This window comes from Rhea pennata, chromosome 4 (genome assembly GCF_028389875.1).
Source record: "Rhea pennata isolate bPtePen1 chromosome 4, bPtePen1.pri, whole genome shotgun sequence".
In the NCBI taxonomy this organism is placed as follows: domain Eukaryota; kingdom Metazoa; phylum Chordata; class Aves; order Rheiformes; family Rheidae; genus Rhea; species Rhea pennata.
Genome location: NC_084666.1, coordinates 26,853,695 through 26,870,748, shown reverse-complemented (window position 1 = coordinate 26,870,748; position 17,054 = coordinate 26,853,695). Strand labels below are relative to the sequence as shown.

At 36.9% G+C, this 17,054-nt stretch overlaps 1 protein-coding gene across 2 annotated transcripts; it reads left to right on the top strand.

Moving 5' to 3' along the window:
• The first annotated feature begins 6,218 nt into the window (after window positions 1–6,218).
• On the top strand, window positions 6,219–14,193 carry GNPDA2 (glucosamine-6-phosphate deaminase 2). Of its 2 annotated transcripts, XM_062575510.1 has the most exons (7): window positions 6,219–6,362; window positions 7,648–7,814; window positions 8,192–8,293; window positions 8,791–8,973; window positions 9,296–9,480; window positions 9,580–9,754; window positions 13,173–14,193. In XM_062575510.1, the coding sequence occupies exons 2-7, from the start codon at window positions 7,691–7,693 to the stop codon at window positions 13,229–13,231; spliced, it is 828 nt and encodes a 275-aa protein (XP_062431494.1). In that variant the 5' UTR covers window positions 6,219–6,362; window positions 7,648–7,690; the 3' UTR covers window positions 13,232–14,193. The 2 variants fall into 2 exon arrangements, with proteins under 2 accessions (XP_062431494.1, XP_062431495.1); XM_062575511.1 differs by lacking the exon at window positions 8,192–8,293.
• Window positions 14,194–17,054: the final 2,861 nt, after the last annotated feature.

The following is a 17,054-nucleotide window of genomic DNA, read 5'->3' as shown; positions in this document are numbered from 1 at the left end:
TTAGAAACACAGATGATTGTGTACCAGGGCTGGGTACATGCCTGAATTTACTAGAACAGATGCAGCCATAATATCCACCTTTATCAACTTTTCGTAAAGCAAAATACATTTGTTTATAGTAACTTTTGAAAAAATGTTTTGAAATGAAAGTCACTAGGATCCAGCCTGTGAGTTCTGCAAACTGTGAAATGGACCAAATGTTAACACATTAAATCTGTTGTTTTTCTTTTAAAATCAGGAAGTATTCATTAGCAACATTAAAAAATCATAGATCTTAATAATAACATTAATAGCATAATTACTTTGGACATTATACCTTTCTGCCAAAACTATATAAGTAGCTCATAGTAGGCCAAGAATAAAAGGCTGTGTTACCTAGACTCAACTGTCTCTATAAAACTGCGGAATCTACTGATAATAAAAAACAGTCTGTCCAGACCCTGAAGATGTGGGACAGTATGTAGCGACACAAGACCATAAATATGTTATTAGTGCCAGCATAGTGATTTCCTGAGAAAAGATGATCAGAGTATGGATTTTCCTATTACACATTTAGAAAATACTGAAAGTCTATTTAGGTAGAAATCTGAAGTGATGAGTGCTAGCCAAGTTTTAAAGCATCGTCACCTGGGGTGCAATTCATCTACATGTAAACTTCCACATCCAGGCTATTCACATTTTTTTGAAATAGATGCTTAAAATTAATTAGAACATCAGCTACAAATGTCTTATTCTTCCAGTCACCCAACCAAATGCATTCTAGAAGCCTAGGTCTGCAGATGGTGCGAAATCAGCCCATCTATGCTTTGATCAGGATGTCTATCTGGACAGAAAAGTCAGAACACTCTAAGCAAATATCCATACCCAAACTCCTTGGCATCCATTCTTGCTCCTTCTAAATAGCTATCACAGTACCCCTTGCAAAAGGCCTCACAATCAGTTTTCTTGTCTTATAAAACATCCATGAAATATTAGATCAAATAGAGACTCTTTGCAAGGGGGAAAAAAAAGAGCAGCTCACCATGAGACTGCTTAAAGTACAGAAAGATCTTTCATCTCCAGCTTGTTTTGTACCTCTTATCTTTACCTTCAGAAACAAGTCCAGTCAACATGACACCAGACCAGTCAGATTGACTACTTATCGTATATATTTCAGCCCAGTTATGCTCTTACTGTAAGAGCTCATTCACACATTCAGCCCAGAGGTGAAACAGATTAGGAGAGAAGTGAGAGGTGAGGGAAGGACAGAGAGAAGAGCTGGAGAACATCTCCTCAACTATGCACCCTCTCTGGGCAGTGTATTCTAGTGCTCAGTCACCCTTACAGTAAAGGAGCTTTTCCTTATGTTCAGATAGAGTTTCCTGTGTTTTGGTTTGTCCCCATTGCCTCTCATCCTGTCCCTGGGATCCACTGAAAAGTCAGGTTCCAAACATCCCATGCTACAGGGGTACGGCCAGCCACAGATTTATGCCCTTACACCAACCAGGCAACTGATACATCAGTAACTACGTGAGCGCAATAACCCGATGAAAGATAACAGGCAGCTCTGCCCGTTGGTTTCCTTAGTAGATGCCTGCGGAGAAATACATTGGCACATCAGACACACACTAGAAAACAATCAGGACCAACATCATCTGTTTTTGCATGGTTTAAAAGTACCAAGTAGCAAACTAGCACTGAATCCCTGCTTAACCACACTGAAGAATTTACCAGCCAGGAGATGACAAGTTGATGGTGTGATACTTATGCTATGCTCCCCCCCAACACACATTTATTGTTTGTTCTGTGGTAACTTTTTCATTCAGAATCAGCTGACACTCAATCATAATTGTCTATTTTGATACAAATTTTATCAGATCAGAATACCCACAGAAAACACCAATACATGGCTTAGAAGAAAAACGAATTAGAAACAAAAGCACTGGCTACTTATTTGTTGCATGTTCCTTCACAAACTGAGTCAAAGCCTTACTTATGAAAATGAAGACAGTGCTAAATAGCTAGATACTTCATTTTCTGTCTCTGATGGAATATTCCTAGTATCAATGAATCTGATGTTTCCTACCTTACTGGAAAATTGATTGAACTGGACTGCTGCATAAAAGCAAAAGCTGTTGTGTGCTATATACACTCCAGCTAGTAGGAATGTGATGAGGTCTAGCGTAAAGGAAGCTCTGAATAAAATCATGACAAGTATAGGGACACATAAGCATCAGAAACTATCTTCAGTCTTTGCAAGCAGTAACCAAGGTTTCCAAGTAAATTCAGTCCCTTCAAACTCACGTTTGGAAGTCAGGTCAAGTTAGTTTAGTCACATAAAAATGGAAACTTACTGGGTTTGTGACCTAAAACAGAGTCCCAGGTGTATCTTCTGCTTCTCTTGATGTTATTTAGGAGGTCTACAGATTTTAAAATATGTGTTTCCTCTGCAATTTTTTGCCCTATAGTTATTGCCCTTTAAAGGGTTTCAGTTCCTATGTTATTTTGTATCCGCATTCACCATCTGCCTAGTACACTGCAGAGTTTAATTTCAGTAAGAGAAGTCATGGGCTTCCCCCTTCCCCCCCATCTTTTCATCACTGCTTTTCTGTCAACTTCTACTTTTAATCCCTTCCCTGACAATAAACTTTGCAATCTTTTTTGCTTTTCCTTAGAGTCTTTGCTGTGTGTTAATTTACTACATTGAACTTCATTGCTAATTTGTCTCACAAACCTTTTTACTATGTTTACTACAGAAACCAGCTTCACAGCTCTCTGCACGTTCTTCCCAGCGCTGGTTAAGCATTAAGGGCTAACACAGTTTTGTTGAAACTAAACAGTTAATTTGAAGAGAAGGCATCAGGCCATTAAGCAATTCTCTGTGGAACTTAAATTTTAGGCAAATTCTACTGAAACTCCTAAGTCCACTGTGGCCTGAGTAGATCCAAGTTTTTGTGCAAGGTTGTACTGTCCCTAGTGAAACACAAGTGTTCCTGTAGTTGGGAATATTTTGCCATCTGGGTATCTGCAACACAGCCACTTACTGTCTTAGTTCTACCAAGGCTAGCATTAAAAATGAAAGGTGAGGGACACAACCGGATCATGAATGGGCAGCTGCTTGCTTTGCTTGATGAGTAAGAAAGACAGGACTGTGTTCTGAGCTGTATGGTTAAATGTTATTACAAATGCTTAGGTTGAGTCATTTTACTTTTTAGGTGCCAATGTTGGGACAGAATCCTTTGTTCCTCAAACCAAAATGGAGATTACCACATCAATACCTGAAGGGAAAACTATTTCGTTAAAAGATTGGATTCACCCTTCTAAGTTTAGGGGGCTCTCCTCAGGTAAAACCTTATACAGCTTGATTACTACTGAAGCACATCCAGTTTAAATTCCCAGTCATTTGAATATCCAGACATCCATAAAGCTACAAGTTTAAAAAAATACAAAAACCACCTGATCACAGCAGATGTACAAAAATCAGATCAACATGTTGAATAAATCACTTAAACCCAGCAGATGAGTAAATCATACAATACTGAGAGAAAAGTCCATTAAGAGCAGAAAAATATATCAAAAAAGGACTGTGTTTAAAAAGCAGCAAAAAAGCACCGGGATTTTAAATACCATGACTATGAAATTTTAAGAAATCTCTAATAACATAACCCAGGGTCTAAAACCTAGTAAGGAATTATGGCTTTGCCTAATTATTTGCAGTAACATTCAGTGCGTAGTGCCCTATATTTACTATTAATACAAACATGTTATTAGAAAGGAAATCCTGAAGACTGGGAAAAAGCGTATGCTATGCATTAGCGTACTAACAAGGAAAAATAGAGTTGAATAAACTCACAGAAGATGGGGAATTTGTCTATGTCTATGTCCTGTTGCCAAGACATGCTAACAGATAACAGACATAGAAGGTTGTTCAGAATTTAGAAGCAGGGGAAAGTGCAAAATGTCCAGACAGCACAGGAAACAGTATATTGCATATTCTCTAACATCCTAGAGAACATGCAGTACAGGGGAGCCTACTACTGGAACTTTAAGCTAATTTTTCACTATTTCTGATTGATCAAAATGCTGAATTTAGTGAAATTTACTGTTGTGGAAACTAGAAGAATTGTATGAAAGAGCTAAGATTCCTGCAGCATCTCTACTTGTACAGTGATAAACAACGCCAGCTGGTCTAATCATACATATAAACAGGATTAGGAATAGCCTTGGAAATAAAAGAAGCCTGAAAAATGAATTAAACTGTTCTGCCATTCTGCCCAAGGAAACTGAGTTAACACAAGTGGCTGCTCTTGGTGTACCATCCATTCCAGTGTGCTCTGTTCTCTTCTTGTCAACTCCATGGGCAGGCAGCAAGTATATGCTAGAGGAATAATCATCAGAAACAAAGCACTGTTTTGAGACTAAAGCACAGAGAAAGAATCTGAGAAAATAGCGAGGTCCACTATTGTTACTTTCAGGAGCACTGCAAGGCACCGTCACGTACAACCAGGCAACCCTAAGGATGCTGAGTGAAGACACAATCTTAACAGAATAGCACTAAGCTCATGAAAAGGGAAACAGTTATACAGATATTTCACCATCACAATATAACCAAGTAACCTCTTATATGAAGCATACATTTCTGAAAATAGTGATTACCAGCAGAAGGAAAGGATCTCCCCTATCACTCTGAAATGTAATTTTCAGACGTATAGGTGTCTAGGCAGGAATACCAAAGGCAGCTATGTGTTAACTTGTCTGCTAGATGCAGAAATGGATTACCTTAAAGTTTGGACAGACAAGAAATGCCAGGGAGAAGCACAGAGCCTGTATGGGCAGGAAGGAGAAAACCAGGGGCAGAAATTAGGTTGTTATATAGGAGCTGAAAATCATGGCCTTCACAACAGCATGCTCTGAAATGTTCTTGGTACCACACAAAGAGCGAGAGAGAAGCAGAGGCTCAGAGTGTCACTCAAGAAATGATGCAAGAGACAATATTCATTGCTACCTGGTCAAACTTCTTCTTCTAAAAAAAATAAAAATAAAAAAAATTTAAAAAAGCCTTTATAGAAAGAATAGACTTCACCTAAATCAAAATGGAAGCAAGTTGCTGCTATTTGATAGTTAAATTGAGGAAGTTAAAACACAGCTTTTAAAGTAGGAATAAGTTTATTTTCTACTGAGCCCAAAAGACTCTGGCAAGATTTATTCTTCCCACGAGTTTGCACATGAATTCTTTTATGCTCATAGCAAAGCAATTCTCAATCTTTTTTCTAAATCACCTTGCTGTAGCTCTAGCATCAGATTATTAAAATATATATTCTTCTAACTTCTTATTTCTGAGAATTTTTTTTAATTCTTATTAACTTCCCTCACATTGGTCTTCAACTATACTCTCCAGTACTTTCCAGTAATAGATCTACCCTGGTCTCCTCACATGGTAAGTTCTGACTGAGCCCTATGACATGCATATACATATTCAAATATAGCTTGCTCTCACTTTTTGCAACTTCTATACTCATTTTTAAAGTAGTTCCCTTTAAGAGCATTAGCCCCTTTTTCAACCACTAAAACCTACTGCACCAGAATACAGCCTGGCTTAATATGTAATATTGCTTGACCATCTTTAAAGAAAGCACAGAATGAGAAAGTTGATTTTTTTTCTTTTTTACAATAACTGAAGGCAGTCTCTTTTGTAGTAGCTTAAAACATATACCTAAGTTTAGAAGAGTAGCTTCTCACATCAAAACCTTAATTGCTCAGCAGAGGCCCACTGCCTTCCCCAACTCTTCCTTCACCAGAAGCACAGCCTTGAAGGAAAGACCTCGACCAACAGCCCTACTGCGAGGTAAGTGTAAGCGCAAGCTGCAGCCTCTGGCCGCCCCCACACCGCCAGTAGTTTCCCAGGCGCCAGAATACGCTGCTTTCCTCCAAGAAAACCCCCCAACCACCACAAAACCACCCCCACCACACAGCACCCAAACGCCACCAACGGCCGCTTTTAACGGCCGCTGCGCCGCGCGTGCGTGAACCCCCCCCCGCCGAGGCTATTTCCGGTGCTCGCCGGCCGCTTCCGGGTGCCGCGGCGCGGGCAGCGGGCGGCGGTTCCGCGGCGGTTCCGCGGCGGCAGCGCGCTCGGGTGGGCCGCGGCCCCTCGCCGCCGCCGGCTCCCCGGGGGTGAGCGGCGACCGGGGCGGGGCGGGGGCTCAGTTCTGCTCCCTTCCGTGCGCGGGGGAGGGCGGGCGCGAAAGGCCCGCGGCAGCGGCTCCTGGCCCGCCGCGGTGGGGCGAAGCGAGGGCGGTGGCGCGGCCCGGCCCGGCGTCGCCTCCTCCTCCGAGGCCGCAGGGGACTCGCCACCTGAAGACGTCTCCACCCGAGAAGTCACGGTTGTACAAATCCCTCCTCCTAAGTCCCCCTCTCCCCCTCTTCCCTAGAGAGCATTGCCGTTTTCTTTGGGGAAATTCCTCGAGGCTTTATGGGGCTGCCTTGAAGCGGCAGGGTCTACTTGTAGTGACTGCTTCGATCTCTGGGTTAAAGCGAGGGTGTTAAGTTTTTAGTACCAGTAGCATAGCATTGCTTCTACAGAGGTGAGTGTGACCTGTGACTGTTTTACAGTCCTGGGAATGGAACAGAAGCAGCGGAGCAAGCAGAAGGTGATGGTCGCTCCCTACCTTGTTTAGTGTGTGGAGCAGATGCTGATCTGTTAGATGGTATTGTAGTGTAACTTTGTTTCTTCTAAAACTGGTTTCTCAGGTCAGCTAAGGATATCTGTGTGTGCTATCGTCTGGGTTTGAAACTTAGGTTCATGTAAAGTCTAAGGGCAGCTATACTCCACCTCTGACTAGTGCCAAGCATGCTATCGTGAAAAGCAGGGGCTGAGTGCCTTGCAACCTGACTAAAGATCTTCAGTCTTTCTGTTAAGAGCTGATCCTGAGCAGAGCCTCATGGAAAATTACCTCACTTAAATGCAAGAAAGAGTCATATACTTTAGTAGTCAGGCATGTCTTGTAGATATTCAGAATTAAAAACTCTGAAGAATGAATGTCTCAGGCTTCTGTCTAAAGCTCTGTTGGAATGAAAAAGTGAAACCTTATGCCTTATTTTTTCCCATGATTTTTAAAGGATTTAAATACCTCTATTTTAAGGCTTTTGCAGAGCAATAGATTTACCTGAAGCATTGTTGTGGTATTTGGATGGGACTGAAAGGAATTGAATACTTCAATTACATGTTTGGAAAATAGACATACAGGGTTATTCCAGGCCTTGTTCTCTAAATTTTAGAGAAGCAACTGGTCATTAAAAAAAAATCTAATTTATATTGTTTGTTTGTGTTTCAAGCACAAGATGTTCTCTTGTACAAAAAAAAAAGTTACTTAGAAGATCAAAATTCAAAATGTGTTTTGTTCTCTTCCTGGTCGAACTTTTCCCCACAGATTGCTTTAATTTTATGTATGAATTTGGATAAGTAACTTGTGGCTGGTATTTATTGCTTAAACTCTGTAGATGTTTTTTGATTGTATATTGACAATATATTTACACTAGTAAAATATCCCTTTTTATTTAGTGCTATGCTTCATCAGTACAAAAAGTGATTGTTTAGCTCCTCTTGCTTAAAAGGATTATATAAGTATTCATATGGTGCTTATTTTAACCTTTTAACGTTTTCTCCAGGTTTAAGTTTATTTTATCTTTGTGCAAGTCTCTCACCGCCATAATGCGACTAGTAATCCTTGAAGATTATGATCAGGCTAGTGAATGGGCAGCAAAATACATCTGTAATCGTATTATCCAGTTCAAGCCAAGTCAAGGAAGATATTTCACACTTGGTCTACCAACAGGCAAGTTTTCTTGTAATTTGTTTTTCTTGTAAAAAAACTTATGTAATTGTTTTTACTAAAAAAATAAATTTTACGAAAATGAGAAATGCATTTGCATTACTGCTAACAGACAGTGTTTCTATATGAACATGCAAAATAGTTATATTTTTTGGTAATAAACATTTTTCTAATGTTATTAGACATTATCCAACATACTTCTAATTTAAATATAAAATTCCTGTTTTAAAAGAAGTTGTGATAATGATAGATGAGAAATGATAGTTTTGTTTTAATTCTGTTGAAAAGCATTGTAGCAAAAACTGACTTTGAAGAGATTTAAATACACTCTGAAAATGTTTTGTGGATATATAGCATAGTAGAAAAACTTTATTCAATAGGGAGTACGCCTTTGGGATGCTACAAGAAGCTGATAGAATATCACAAGAATGGAGATCTCTCTTTCAAATATGTAAAGACTTTCAATATGGATGAATATGTAGGTAAGCTGTGGTGTTAATTTTTTGAGAATGATACACTGAAACTTTCTTCATGAAAATTGTTAAGCATTCTTAGATACTAGACTTTGATTTTGTCCTTTATGTTTGTGCTTTTACATTAGTGCACTGGATAATCTGAGCGTGTATTGTCTTAATTATTCTAATAATATGCGAAGAGTTATTAACTAGTCCAGATAGATTCTGGGATAAATTCACTGCTTGTAAATAACTGAAATACTCGCAGGAAGTACTTTGCCACACAGTATTGTCACTTTATTTCTTTCAACGATTTTACCTCCTTTGTGATATTTATGCAAATTGACTACATTAAACCAATTAGGAGAAACTCATCAGTGTTGTTTCAAGTTCTGTTTTAATTTCATAGATTGTTTTAAAACAAGCTTTGTCCTCCATGCCATGTTTGTTACAAGTAGACTAGAATGATTAAGGTTGGTTAAATAAATCTTGCAGTATGTTAACATCACTTTAAATGGTTGCAGGACTTCCCAGAAATCATCCAGAGAGTTATCATTCTTATATGTGGAATAACTTCTTTAAACATATTGACATAGATCCAAATAATGCTCATATCCTTGATGGAAATGCTCCAGACTTACAGGCAGAATGTGATGCATTTGAAAAGAAAATTGAAGAAGCTGGGGGAATTGATCTGTTTGTTGGAGGTAAGACAAAATATTGTGATCAGTTAAGGTTTAAGCAAGTGCACTGAATCTGTAGTCCCTATTTCTAGAAATTTGCTAAAAGAATTTATTCTCCAATATAGGATAAGAAAGTTCTGTGACTAACAGAGAATCAGTATGAGTATCAAAACAATGTTTGGTGTCCAGTTTCTAACAACAACTTACTCTGAAGTAGGTTTTTAGTGCATTTTATTGAGAGTGGGATTGTAAAGAAAGAATTAATCCTAAAACTTTTATTTTAAAATGTCTGAAGATATCTGACTTGTAGCTCTGGAATGATTTACTTTTTTTTAACTTTGAAAAGGCATTGGTCCAGATGGCCACATTGCATTCAATGAACCAGGATCAAGTTTGTCTTCAAGAACAAGATTAAAGACTTTAGCAATGGACACCATTTTGGCAAATGCTAAATACTTTGATGGAGACTTATCTAAAGTACCAACTATGGCGCTAACAGTTGGTGTGGGTACAGTGATGGATGCTAGAGAAGTAAGAACTCATTTAGTTTTAGTTGCATGTGTCTGTTTTCAAGACCATAGCTGGTTTCAATACTGAGATTGAAAATAAAGAGAGGCCTTTCTTTTGCAGGTGATGATTCTTATAACTGGTGCACATAAAGCTTTTGCATTGTACAAAGCAATTGAAGAAGGGGTCAATCATATGTGGACAGTTTCTGCTTTCCAGCAGCACCCTCGCACTATCTTTGTATGCGATGAAGATGCTACTTTAGAACTAAGAGTTAAAACTGTAAAGTACTTTAAAGGTGAGCACTGAATCAGAACAGTTACTCGTATTTGAAAAATAAACTAAAATTAAGTCTGGGCTTTCGAGCACGTTAGGTTAGCTAATGTATAATCTGTATTTAATGTGTGAAATGTTAACTTCTATCTTGAGTGGAACAATGCTAAGAGGTATCTTGTTCCTTACGTATGAGGTCAGAGTATGTCAGTCAATATTCCTGACATCTCCTTTGACTAAGATCCTTCCCTTGCTCCCACTTTGAAATTGTAGTTGAGTAATCTTCAACTGCATGTTTAAAAAAAACATCAGCAGTCTGTGCCTAGAATACTGGTTTTAAACACACTGCGGAGAGTTTTACTTAAAAAAGATACAGCTCTTAACCATGATATATTCCATGATATTTTTTTTATGACTTGTTTTGTTATTACTGGCAATTTGGTGTCTTGTAAAACATTGTCTAGTAAACTTGATGTGTGATGCAGACTTTCAAGTCAGTTGAGGACGTCTTGTGTACGGTGCTTTTTGCACAACAGTCTATATTGGCTTTTAATACATAGCACACTTACTTTGCTTTTCATATTTGCAGTATATATATTTAAGTAAATTTAAGATAACTTTGAATTTTTGATAGTCATTGAGAAATCCTACTTAGTCTTGCTCCACTGAGGCAGTGGAGCTGCATTTGCTGTGCTAATATAGGTGAAAAGAGAAAAATTCTGTTTACATCACAACAGTCTCACTCCAGTAATTTTCCTATTATTGAGATCAGAGATCTAAACTGTTTGCGAAATTATTCTTAGTATTTTATCACTGGTGTCCATAGGTGCATTAGACTGCAAAATCTGACACTAATTAGACTTTCAGTGTGATACACTTGTAGGTAATGTTTAATTTTGGAGTTTTTAAGTATCCTGTTTGGGTATTGGGGAGGGATAGTCTTCACCTGCATCACACTACTGGATACTACTTACTGCTGTTTTCAAAGCTAAACTTTAACAAGTTTAGACTTGTAGCTAGACTACTTGGATGAATCATAAACCTTCTATGATATTCATACAAACAAACTGTGTTTGCAAGAGATTAAACATACTAATGTAGAATTACTAGCCGTGACATTGATATTCAACATTGCTCTAAAAAATTCAAAGGCTACAGTATGTGAATGTATGCTGTTCTTTCACACCATATTTAATTATCCTATGACATATACTGAGAAATAGTTTTTTGGAAAATTATTTACTTTAAATAGGCTAAGTTTTCCTCGCTTATAAATCAATTTAAATATTTTTAATTTTAAGATTTAAGAGAAATCAATGGTCAAATCTGGAATTCTTTAATGTTGATCTTCAGGTTAGATTTAAGATGCTAGGTAGGTCTTAAGGATTGCTAATTTTGGTAGTTAATTACTACAATTTCTCACTATTTAAAAGAATAAAGATACTATATGAAATTTCAAATACTGTTAGATAATAAACCATCATACTGGCTGATAGCTAGAATAACTTTTACTCCTCTCTGCTTACCTATAACTTTCTGGAAAACTTAGTAAAAAGCTGAAATTACCAAGTCTACTTAAACCCCCTTAATGGAAGGGGAAAGGTAACTTCTATTTACCACTTTGGAGAGTGAGGCCAAACTAATTGGTTTTGAATTTATTGATTAGTTTGAAGAGAAGAATTAATGCTGAAAGCTTTTTCCACACGTGGGCATGCTTCTCTGAAAGTATATGCATGTATATGCAGTACACTTATTTAAAGAATACTTGAATAAGTAGCAAGTCTTTTCCTTTAAAATAGAGTGTTACTATTTTTTTGGCCTCCATCAACCAAGAGATCTGGTTCCTCTCTGTTCTTCTTACTCTATTCTTGAAACACACTTAGACCAGTAGGATTTAAATATTCTTCAGTAAATATGGCAGTGGCAGTACTTATAAGCATTTTTGATGCCTCTAGGAAGAAAGTGGGGAATGGTGTTTTTCTAAGAGAAGAAAATGAGACTAGCAGGAAATGGAATGCTTTGAAGTTCATAACATGGGTTCTAATTTAAATAGTGGCTACAGTTATCTTTTTCCCCCTGCATCAAATGACTCCTGTCAAATGTCTGCTTATTTTCCCACTTACTAAACTCCCCAGAAACACTACTGACTTACTTTCCCTTGTATATCAACACAATACTTATGCTTCATGAAATCTGAGAAGTTCCTCTTCAATAGTATTATTATGTTGTGCAAAAAGGAAAATTTGAAGGCAAAAATCTGAAGCTAAGTCCTCCTTCAGCCTGTTTTAGCTGTTGGCTTTTCAGTATGGCTAAATGTATTACTTGATGGAAAAAGGAATAGTATCTACATTTTTAAATAACTATATACAAATTGGGAACAGATGCTGCATGGTGTGCTCACTTAAAGTAATAACCTCAGATTATACAGTTAAATATTCAAATTTAATTATTGCTACAGTGACAGTAAGTTTGCCACATGATGCATTATGTGTATTCTTGGCTGTAAATAGTCTTTGGAATGTGCCCTACTGCCAAACTTGAATTTCAGGGTTTCTAAGAAAATCTCTGTAATATTTTAATACTGCATATTACTTACATTTGTGTAATTGTAGAAGTTAATCCCGGGTGCTAGACTGAACACTTAATTTGTAGATTACCAAGCATGGATTAGTTACTAGTATTAGCCGTTAAGATGGAATGAAGTTAAAAACAAAATGACTAAATGCCATACAGAGATGTAGGTAACATTTTTACTAAATCAGCTTTAAGAATGCTGCACCTTCTTGATCTCTTCTCCTCAGCACTCTCAAAAATTAAAATACTTCATTGAAAAATACTCTCCTGTTTAAACTATAGTGACTTGTATATGATCAAAATAATAAATCTGCTAAGATACAAAACAGTTGAACTAAAGTTCTGAATCTGCATTAGTAGTCTAGAGATCCTTAGTTATTTTCTTTTCTCTATGACTGCAAGTATAGCATTAATCACAAAGATAGTAACATCACAATGCTAGAATGCTGTAAACATCATTATGAATAAATCTGACTTTTATTACAAGTTATGGAGTAAGGGAATTTTTACCTTGCTTTTACCTTAATGCAAAGAGGAGAGAGATGAACTTCTATCATGCACTGAATTCATTTGGAAATACTCAAAATCCATTCTCTGACTAGTCTGCTATCAGGCTGGGATTCTGAGATGTTTTTTGTATCCCTGATCAGTTTATGCTGAAAGTGTTAGTATTTGAGTGATGCAGGAATAATGCTATCTAACTTAATTACTTTTGTTCTTAAAATACTTTGAATAGCCAGTCTACTTTTCACTGAACTGTTTGAAATGTGTACTTGAAGTAAACTCCATGAATAAAAATGTGGATAGAAAAAAGCTTGTTGAAAGTGTTATAACTAATGTAAAGCTGGCATTGTTGCTTTCCCTCCAAGGTTTAATGCATGTGCACAATAAACTTGTGGACCCACTGTACAGTATGAAAGAAAACTGAAAGAAGAATTGAGGAGGAATTCCATGTTGGGTGAACAGCAACGTTTTTAGGTAGCAGATGAGTTTACTGCTATGCAATATGCTGAAAACTGGCTAAAATGGGGAATCCTAGGTACTGTATTTTTTTAAAGGTCCAATATCTGTACATTCACATTCCTTATCTGGTGTTGTACATTCTGTTTTAACATTGGAGCTCTGGCTGTTGCAGTAACTATATGGAACAAACTTACTGGAAACTGCATGTTGGGATGGGGGAAGCAGCTGATGCTCATTTAGCAAGGCAGTGTAATGTCTGTGTTAGAATACTTTTATTTCCAAGTATTTGTAACTTTTGGCTTCATTAGTGCAAGTACACTTTGCATTTGTGTCTCTAGGCAGAATGGTTTTGGCCTTTGTCCATACTATTGACTTATAAGTTGCACAGCTCTGACTATGAAATGTTCTGTTTACGTATATCAAATACACACTGAGCTTTTGCACTTGGTTGCCTTAAATTTATCTTGTACAAATTGTTTTGGGGTATCTCAAGTCCTACTGTGTAATTCAGGCAAATAAGACTTCAAAACAGTGCCTAAAAGTATACCTGATCCTTCAAAGTGTTGTAACAACCTACTCCAGTTACAAACATTAAACTTCCGCCATGGCACTTTTTCTTCTCATGTATTTCAAATTACTTTAGGATTTTTATATTTTTGGTATTTGAGCTTTATACATAAGAAATCTAAGTGTTCTGTTCTGGAGGTAGACATGTTTAATTGTATCATTGTTCCTATTAAATGCCTGTGAAGAGGTTAATTTACAGAAGATCCATGTCTGCAAGTTTAAATGATCATGCATTAAAGACAACTGTTATCTGAACCACTTTGCAATAGTTACTTCTCATTGTGTCATTATGAACACTGAATTGTTACAAGGAGTGTTATTTCCTATTTTTAATACAAGTAAAACTTAAATATAAATCTATCATGTCAAAATTGTTTTGTTTCTAATTTAAACTTACAGGACTAAATACTTCCGGGTTTCATGGAAAGGGTTGCTTAGTTTTGCTTCCTCTTCTGCATGAGTAGGAAGATAAGAGCCTCCTGATGCAGTGTGTGTGTGGGGGGGGTTGTTTGTTTGTTTGTTTGTTTTTTTAATAGTAAGAACATGCCCTTTTGCAAAACATTCACTGGCAGAGAGGGTAGCAAAGTGTAACTTTAGTGTTTAAGAGAAGAGCTTTTCTTTTCTTTTCTTTTTTTTTTTTTTTACTAGTAGCTACTTCTGTATGTCCCTCTTCCATAGCAGTGTTTCTTAAAAAAAAAAAAAAAAAGCCTTAAATATCTTTCATTTTGTTAGTTTGTTACTAATTAAACATGCTAATTCTGCTTTAAACTGAATATTACTCATGTCTAAAAGGTAAATGAAATAACATTTGTTTGATAGCTATCAAGTAAATGCACAATTACCCCCCCCCTTTTTTTTTTAAGATAATCTAGTACTATAACTCCTACAGAATGGGCATGGAAATCTAGAATTTGATTTGCCATAGTTCTGTCATCAGGTAGATACAATAGCAGATAGCTACATGCATTTTTGTAGTATCTCAGCCAGCATAACCTAGGAAAAAATGATCTGGGATAGAAGCTAGCTATTGTAGATACATAGTGAGAACCTGCAGCAGACTTCTGGAGCAAGTATCTTGTGTACCTACCCAGGGGAGGGAGTTCAGCCAGTTCCTCCTTACACTTGGTCAATTTAGCTACACTAAATTGATTCCTGAATTCTTTGCATTGCAGTATCACTAACGGAGGCAACAGAAGAGACACGTATGCCAGTGGGCTTGTTAGGCTGCTACAGAATACTGCACATCTAGAAATGTCTTGATTTGATGCAGCTTTCTCGGGCTTTTTCTGGGAGGAAGGAAGAGTTGACTGTAGCTCTAGTATTATAGAAAGTGACTAAACGAACTGAAGAAGGGGGTGGAAGGAAATGATATGAATAAAAACAGCATTAAGATCTGTGGTAGCATGGAAGTCTGATGTTGCTGAGAGCAAACTGAGTAAACTTCTGCTTTAGTATATTGGAGTTTTCATGCAAAGCTTTGTACATCATTTTTGAGCCAAACATCTGCTTTGTAAGTGACTATTGGTGATGCAGTATTTGTAGCTGAAGAATCAGAACCACTTAGAATATAAACTCAGTTCCTTGTTTTCTAGTAACTTCTCATAAGCCTGCATGGGGTGTATCTTTTCTATTGTAGTGACTGAATCTCTGCACACAAAAAGATCAATGGGAGAAGAAAAAGCAACACTGCTATGTCATGTGACAGAAGCACAAGTTTTGAAAAGCTGAGTCTTCAGATTGTCTGTTAATTAAGAAAAACATGGTTATTTCTGTCTAGATTGTTCACAATCAGTATCATAAAGTTTATGAATTGTGTATTAAAGTTGGGGTTACAGCCCCACTATGGCCAGTGGCCATGGAAGTTGGCCTGAACTATAATAGGATGCAAGGATCTTTCTAGGTCAGCTTAGGAAATCAGACCTAAGCTGCTTTATTTACCATGACAGCTGCTGGTGTTTCAGTTTTTAACTGTAACACTAACAAATGATTTAAAACAGGCTTTCAACTGTAGGATTTGTGTACTTGCAGTTTTTATAAAAAGGGGAAACAGTTGCAAAGATTGTGCTGCAGGACAAGACTTAAAGACAGCATATGATTCATTAAGTGCCCATACTTTAGGCTCTCTGGTGTGATGATTTGTTCTTGGTATTTACATAAAGGTTTTGCTTTATAAAGTAAATACTTGTATTACAGACTATAAACCTTGAAATCAGGTTGCTGTTTTTTTAATGATTACAATGTATCTTGTGGCAAAACTGTTAGTAGAAATCTCAAAGGAAATCTAGTTCAAGCCTAAATAGCCACCTGTAGTCTTTGTATGCCTCCTCCTGCTTTAATGCTGTTCTGAAAGTTTTTCTCCTCTAAAACACCTTATTTCTGTTCTTCATTCTAGAACACTTTTTAACCTTCTGCCTTTCTTGCAAAGCTTACCAAATAAAGCCCCTTTTTTGTGCTTTCTCAAGACCTGTAAGAATAGGAAATTTAGTATCACCACTCCTTCATAATGATCTGCCTCTTCATGAATACTCTTCAGTTGTTCTCTACTTAGCTTCTGTTGCCAAGCTTTTTCTTTCCTTTTTTTTGTTGTTGTAATTTGTGGATTCTTCTAATTATAAATTTTCCTAGATTGTGAATTCATGACTTCATTTTTCTATACTACTAAACTGTTTATACCTATCATGTCAGTCCTTGAGATGCTTCCAATTACTTTCTTATGAAATACCAATTCTTCTGTGAAAGTACTTTTCAAACTTATCAGCTGTTAAGAATAAGTTAAACTGTTACCCTGTAGTCTGTTGTTAAAATCCAAATAGTAAAGCAAGTATTTTCAAGTTCAGTAAATCTTAAATTATGGGTTCTTTTGGTCACAGTAAGAACTACTACTTCTTTTATTTATTTTTCTACAGCTAAAACTACTAACCAGTTCATTTAAAATCCTTGCTTGCAAAACTGACATTGTGTACAAGTGCCCTGAGAATTAAGACTAGGAATCTATTTTTTCCTGTTTCAGGTGACTACTGTAAGGCTAAAAGAAGGCTCCAGTCTCAGCCCCAAGGTAGCATTACCTATGCATGTAACTTTAATTAGACATCCTATATTTGACATGGCATATTCAGCAAATTTTATGAAAAAAATTTACTACTTGGATAATCTCTCTAAACTTTAAACTTTAATTTATACTGTTTTCTTCAGCACAGAGCTAGACCTTTCATACTACTTTT